Source organism: Manduca sexta, chromosome 9, assembly GCF_014839805.1.
Source record: "Manduca sexta isolate Smith_Timp_Sample1 chromosome 9, JHU_Msex_v1.0, whole genome shotgun sequence".
Taxonomy (NCBI): Eukaryota; Metazoa; Arthropoda; class Insecta; order Lepidoptera; family Sphingidae; genus Manduca; species Manduca sexta.
This window is the reverse complement of record NC_051123.1, coordinates 7,063,204-7,071,143: the sequence shown is the minus strand read 5'-3', so window position 1 is coordinate 7,071,143 and position 7,940 is coordinate 7,063,204. Positions and strand designations below refer to the sequence as shown.

The 7,940-nt window shown below is 35.1% G+C and overlaps 1 protein-coding gene across 2 annotated transcripts in view; it reads right to left on the bottom strand.

Moving 5' to 3' along the window:
- Positions 1-5,521: 5,521 nt before the first annotated feature.
- The window catches only part of LOC115441363 (LIM/homeobox protein Lhx1), a 71,475-nt gene continuing 69,056 nt past the window's right edge, over positions 5,522-7,940 (bottom strand). Inside the window, exon 7 of one of the 2 annotated variants that reach the window (XM_030166129.2) lies at positions 5,522-7,636. In XM_030166129.2, coding sequence (XP_030021989.1) covers positions 7,482-7,636 — 155 coding nt within the window. In that variant the 3' untranslated portion in view covers positions 5,522-7,481. The remainder of the gene's footprint in view (positions 7,637-7,940) is intronic. The other variant, XM_030166130.2, reaches the window with a different exon arrangement.

Below are 7,940 nucleotides of genomic sequence, written 5' to 3'. Positions count from 1 at the left end.
ACCGTTTTATTTCCAATAATAGGTAAAACAACATTATAGAATCCAAACAAGATATCGTAAAACTGTTCCGTTTTATTGATAGGTTTTGTTTTTTAATTGATAGGATCAGCACTTTGTTAACTGACAACATTCATGCATTTACAGTTGTCAAACTACACCGTTGAACTAAGAACTCGAGTATTCTTCGTATACGAACGATGCTCTTTACACCACAGCCGTGTGAACTGGTAGGCAATAAAGAGCGGATTATAATCACCTGCCGGTCATTCGGTCATAAATTCCCAATCACGTTTTATCTCAACGGTATATTAATGTGATTGAATCATTTTTCATGTGATCTACTGCAGAATTAGGGTAAATAAGGTGTTAACAAAGATTACACATCGTAAGAATTGCAACCTGCGTTACTAATATGGAAGACTATGATAGCGATCTTAAGCAATGCGAGGCTCTAGACAGCAGATCTTTGCGAGGCCTTTCTAACCGTTTATTGAAAGAGGTGACGTGTTCTCTTTTTGCTCCTGGAAAGCGCGAGGCCCTGGATGGTTGCCCTTAAGATCAATGATTATATGATTCAATGAAATCAATACCCAAATCGTAAAATAATCTTTCCCAAACGAATAAAATTGTAATTTTGATGGGTACGCTTCATGAGATAATTATGGAAAAATTACTTTTAAATATGATAAATTGTTTAGACATTTATGAAATAATGTAAAGAATTTTATTTTGCGATAAAGGTTTCATTTTAAATATAACATTTCGAGGCTTCAAAAATTATGGAAAAATATGTATATATGCGTAATATCATGCCTTTTTACCTTTTCAAATGTAAGTAGAGATGTACACAACCATATTTTGCAGGCTATGTTAGCTTCCAAGTAATAGGGGTCGAACTTTATTGTCATTTGATTGAAATCACAAATATTATATTATTCAATATATTTTCTGCCTCGGTAGCATAGTTGCATTATAGCACAACCGCAGTGCTGAGGTTTCGACTTCGTTACCCGGATCGGACAAAGTGATAGATTGCATTTTGAACTCAGTATCAGACCGAACCCTGGAATGCCCGATATGTCGATAGCTTGACCACCTATCACATCACGGGACGGATTACACACGGTGGAAAATGGCTGCACTTATGGCGCTTCTACCTACCCCTTTGGGGATAAAAGGCGTGAGTGTATATATTTTAATAATGACTGAAATATCTGCAATCATCAGCATCATAATTTAAGTATATTATTTCGCTTATATTATTTCACACATGCATTCCAATTTATATTCAGCGTCATAATGACGTTTAATGAAAACTTTCCAATTTAATAGTCTAACTGTATATATGAAGGCATATGGCAGGTAGCGGGCGCCTACGTACCGACTCGATCAATCAGCATTGGACACGCTTATCGCCGGTCGATATCTTCAATTCTCGACCACATACGAGTTTTTATTCCATTTTGGAATCTATATACTTTGGTATATATTTAAGGATCTTATATAGCGAAACAGTGTATAAAGTATGAAGTATTTCTCACAGAATGGATATTCATCTTGTATTACAGATTCGAATTACTAATGTTTACAAACAGCCGTGATGTTAGTCCCATTTTTTATGATATATTGGACGTATATCAACGCACACATCCCGACGTAATCATCGAAGGTATGACTGAGGTGCTACTGGAGCACCCATTTTTCGCTATATTTGTTCTCGTGTGATAGGAGATGACCTTATTGCCATATAGTGCACAAATTCCAGACTCCAGGCTGATACTGAGTAGACAAATCCAATATCTCTACCCTACCCGGGGATCGAGACCTCAGCACTGCAGTCGTACCGTAATATGCCACCGAGGCTCGTCTAGTTATTTTTTTATTGCTTTTAATGACGAGACGAGCTTACCGTTCACTTAATGGTAAGTGATACGACCGCCCATAAACAGTAGAAACACCATCCAACACTTTGAATTAAAAAATATTGTTTCGTATTCCACTGCGCTCGCAATCCTAAGATATAGGATGTTAAGTCTTATTATGTCCAGTAGATGCACTGGCTACAATGTCCTTCAAACCGAAACAAAACCGTAACTACACGCTGCAGCGTGGCGGCAGAAATAGACAATGCGTATTTAAATACTAAATTAAGTACCTATTTATTACAACCCATTCATAATATTAATTCAATTATCGATAGAACTATATTCTAGATAGGTGCAGAATTAATAATTCGTGCTAATTTCGTGTCAGTGCAAGCGCGTGTGTAACATTCTCAGTTCATTAACATATTTATGCCGTTCGCCGATGTCGGGTTTTGCATGAAATATCAATGAATTTGCCAACATAATGCGTAACGTTTAGGCATTATTTATATACTTTTTTGCAAAGATAAAAGCAAAATGTGTGAATTTTTCTTTAAATTAATTTATATTGGCTTTTTTAAGATAAATTGTTTTATTATGCCTACGCTATGTACCAGTGAACTTAATTGTACTGTTTATCGTTTAGTCTTCACACGGCTTATATTCAATAAAGGTATCTTAACTAAATAATGAACGCACCTAACTACCTTTATTGTATGTTCATTTAAATCAAACTAGGATTTTAATAGCCGGAATACAAATAATCATATGGCTATCCAAATTAACAACGTTTTAAAGTAAATAGTGTTTCTATTGGATAAAAGTAGTCTATACACCAGTGGTAAAGGGTCCATATAATCCGATTCCTTCTGGCTTTCCTTTAGGTAATATTTCTGTAGAATCTAATTATCATCAGAACGATTTGCAGATCGCTTTTATGCGTATGAGTACCTATATGTTGTCGGGTTACCTTTCGAAAAACTTCACCATTCGCCACCGGTATACATAAATCAGATATATAGCTGTCGAATATAGGACGCCCTCCAGCTAGGTGGAGTGATGATCTGCGAAAGATCGCTGGTAAGAACTGGATGCGACAGGCCGAAGACAGGGTAAAATGGCGCCTATTGGAGGCCTATATCCAGTAAAGATATAGGCTGATGATACATTAATCCGCTACTTGGATCTACAAAATGTTATCAAAATCCACTCAACTGTTTACCGCTAAGCATGCAAAGATCTTCGCAACAACGTTTATAAGTATTCTTTAACGTGTATGAGTAAGACAGTGCTCTGAGTAGGCCCGACTAACCCGTCGAATGGCAACGCGAGAATTCCAATTACGTGGAAACCGCCAGGAGAGCAAGTTAATTCGGCCGTGTGAACTCGCACGTGCCAGCCCTCCGAAATTCCAATTTTCCTTTATAGCCCCGAGAGGGTATGTGGTATCGAACTGTAGTTTTGGTAGGATTTGGTAGATATCAATGTGCTGAGGGTTGTGGAGTTTTGTTTTGTTGGTGTCTTATTTTTTATATTGGATGATGAGTAAGTCGCTCGCCTAATGGTAATTGATATAACCGACCATTAATAAATTCAATATCATCTAGAACAATGAATTACAAAGTTTTATATGGCACTGCGACCGTCTCCTAAGACTTAGAAAATGATTAGCATTAAAAAGTTTTCTGTGAATTTCTGTTTTTTTGTTGACTGTACCTGTTTTTAAATGAAGGACAGCCTCTTAAGTTTTTCTAGCCCTACAATAGATACATGTACTTCCCCATATTAAAAAACCAACCGAGTATGAAGAATGAATTTGTGTCTTAAATTTTCAACTTGTTTCACTGTTTTAATAAGGTGACCAGATAATTATTTAAATTTATATATTTTATACTTACGTTTAGAAAACGCCACGCTATACGTTTATGATGCTGGATTATGGTATGTACCAGATACTATCAGAGATGGTAAGATATATTTTGTATCCGCCCGTACACATGTTAAAACCCGTCATAGTGGCCTATGTAAATGTCGTATTCTGAGATCAGTCTGTGTATATTCGTATATGTGACACGCGAGAGCTGATTATCCCTTATCAATGCCAGCCCAAGCTGGCTTCTTTGTTTACTAAGTATATTTTTCATTTATTTTATTTTTAATATAAATTGTCTTTGTTTATATAAGCTAATTTAATTAAGTAATAATGAAATATTCTGTGCCTTGACTTATCATAAGTGCAACTATGTTCGCCTACGTGATGAATAAAGCATTTTATTTTATTTTATTTTACAATCAACACTCTATCTGGACTCTACTCTGCTTACTATCAGGTATAGTATGGTCACTTTGCTGAACTCGTATTAAAGTAAATTTTTCATTCTACGGCAAATTTTTGGAATGCTCGAACGGCGTCAGTCTATGTTATTTCCTTTCCCGAGCCAAAAGTTCCGTAGTTTATTTTTCTGAGATGAAACGTATGTACTCTATAATGAAAATTCGGGAATTTATCTGAGTGTTACATGTATCATTAAAATCGGCTCAGCTATTTAATAAATTCTAAACTGCCTCGGTGGCGTAGTTTTTTTTTTTTTTTTTAACTCTATATTTAATGAGCTTCGTCAATATTTCGCGACTATGTCACTCCGTACGTCCACTTTTACCGGTGCTTACTAAATTTTGATGAAATCAAAATATTTTTTTACTAAAGCCTTAGCCTCTTCCGATACAGGAACGGAAAAAAAAGCTATTTATGCTGCCCACATTAAAGCTCAAAGTATGTGTGGTGGCGTAGTTGTATGGCGTGCACACGACACCGTTCTGAGGTCCTTGGTTCGAATCTTACGTCGGGTAGTTATAGTGCGTTTTTCTATTCAATATAAAAAAAATATAGAAAGGTTTTTATCATTGGAACAAAAGAAAAAAATGCTGCAAATGAAATTGTGCCAACCAGTGGCGATGGGTGAAATTTTTCAACAGGGAACCCGACAAACATGTAAGTCCTAATATGTATGAAAGCGTTCTTTAAATTGTTATTATGATAATTTGATTCCACAAACCACATAAAGGGAAGTCGGTAGGAATCAAGTTATATGGACACTTCGTCACTGGTGCCAACAATGGGAAACCCTCATTCAGCTTCATACTGCAGCACATCGTACAGGATACTGTATTGCTGATTTTCGATGCGGGACCCAATATCAGCTTGGAGTCTGGAATTTTGTGTCTGATATGGCGATAGGTTTGCCTCCTATCACATAATGTGACGAAACACACAGACAAAAGTGAGTGCCCTGGTTGAATCTTAACCTGTCCCTTTGGTGATAAAGACGTGCGTGTTCTAATAAACATTTTCATAAACTTTCTTGTCGAACTAACTTCCGATTCTATCTCTATATCTCTAAAGGCCTGAATGATAATGTCAGTAATCGCTAGTCATCGAATAAAATGTAAGACGACCAAATACAAAATTCAAGCTCCCGAATAAATGATAAACAAAGAAGTGCGTTCATCATTAACCGTCTTATACGTTAAGTGAGGGATAAAAATTACTTAAACTTTGTTAAAGGGGCTCGCAGTACAATATCTTATTGTCGAATAGGTACTATATTCACTTATTCAGCACTGTATTTCGTAGAGGTAAAAAAATGAATAAACAATTATTTTTCCAATAGGTTTATTACTTACAGACAATTCCATTATATTTTTGTTTATACTAAATACAGATAGACAACAGTATGTACCAAATATTAACACTTACGCCGTACACACGTACAATAATGATCCTGTTTTATACTCCATCGTGTTTCCAGCCACGACTGATAATAAGAAAAATGTGCGGAAAAAGATTTTTGTTGAAAAAACTTAGGACACCTGTACTTTTAAGCGCCGCGCAGATACTGTCAACTTATCGGGAAACATTGCGTCGTCGTTTGATAGTAGTGTTTCTCGTCATATTGACAACGTTTGCGCATTGCCTTAGAAATTCTATGACAAAATAAACATTTTTATTTGAAGATTTGGACATTAAATCATTTAAAGATTATCATCGAGTTCTTTTTTTGAAATCTCGAAGTATTAACGCAATTTATTATAAAGAATTAGAGGCTAGGTACATAAAATTCAACACATTTTTAATAATGCATTTATAAGGATCAATAATAAAATATTCTTGTCAATTTACTGGATTAGCTAAATTATGCGTGAATATAAATATTGTTAGTGTCATCGTAAAATTCTCACGAATTACAATCGACACACCTATGTGAAATATCCATTAATTGAGGTGTTAAAAAATAAATCACACTTAGCTACTTCTAGAAGTTTCCAAGTAACTTATCGAAACTTCCTACGCCTACTAATACTTTGTTTTCACAATTATGTACTAACATTCGAGTCATCCGTTGTAGTTAACTATTCCTTACAATTTAACGGACATAAAATATTCAATTAACTTTTACACGAAGTTTTAATCACTATTTACATTAGCCCACATATTTACATTGTTTCAGATAAAAATAAATTACTTCGTGGCTCGAAACACGATGGATACGTTTAACACAAATACAATCTTAAAATTACTGAAATTCATTCAAAAAATATCTCGTGTATTTACAGTTTTACTTGAAATAATGTAAATTAATTTAAAGTTTAGCTGTAGACAATTAGAATAGTCATTTTTGTTTGCATTTTCAAATCGGAATATTATGCTGTTGTTCAATAATTATAACATGATGGGATTTTTAGGAAAAGTTGTATTACGCCGAAATAAAGGGATTGTAAAAGAATACACAACAGAAAAATATTATGTTCTATTAATAACATAATTTTGAAATTAAGTACTTCAGAATAGAACACATAAATATTTACAGTATGAATGTTCATTATTTCTATAAACGGATCTGTAAAACAAGTGTCAACTAGAGAGGTACCCAAGAACATAGTGTATTGTACAGACTGGATATATTCCGTAATATATACAATATATTTACATTAAACATGTTTCAGTTTGTCTACACCCATAGTTATTCTATCCTAACTAAACAGTAATGATAAAATATAATAAATATATAAAATAAAATACGTCGCTACCGCTGCAACTATCTTAAAATAGGAACCAAAATTATTCATCTTAATGTATACTCGCAGTAACCCACAAATAAATTAAATTAACTTAATAAATTATAATCTTTATATAAAATTCTATCTGTACAACTACGCTAGGTATTCACAGTGCCACATTTTATATAACGATATATAGACGAAGATTTGGAAAGCAAAGAACGAAACGAATTCACGGTTACTATGCATATGACATGTACGCAACTACGTTTACTTAAAATGCTAGTGCTATTATACTTTGTGTAGTGCATTCGAAACAATAATCCACAAAATAAATGCAAATGCGCATTAGAAACTTGAACAATTGAAAATATGTTAAATGAAACATGATACGAAAATGAAACAATGGATGACACAAAGTTTGCACGTTCCACGTAAACAAAAAATCACATAATCACTGCGTCCATTGAAACGACTTATCGTTTAACACTGTTACAAGTCCACTTGGTAGCCCGTCGAGCCGCATCAGTCGTGGAAGTCCCGCGGCTCCGGCTTCAGCTACCAGACCAACCCCTCGGGGTGGAGGGGGGGAGGCCCGTCGCCGAACGTGAACTCGGGGGAAGACGGCCGCGGCAGCACCAGGTGGTCAGGCGGGGGGAACTGTTCCGGGAACTCTCCGCCGGGCACCGCCTCCATACCGCCTGGGAAACGACCTGCTCTCGTTACTAATATCCTGGTACATCGTGATGTTGTACGGTTATTATAAGAATATTGGAACTCATGTTTCTTTGATGATAATACCAAAATTAATTTCGATTATAGTTTCATGATCATTCAAATATATAAAGTTGTATGTGGTAGGAATAGTTTTCTTTCCAGATCAATTTGTTCTTAAATTAACTTTAAATCAACGAAAGAAGGACTATTTTTCATTAACGTCAATTCAATTAGGTTTGTCTACAAAGAAATCGAATCACTGCCTAATCCGAAAGCATACCAGACGTAATATCGAATGCT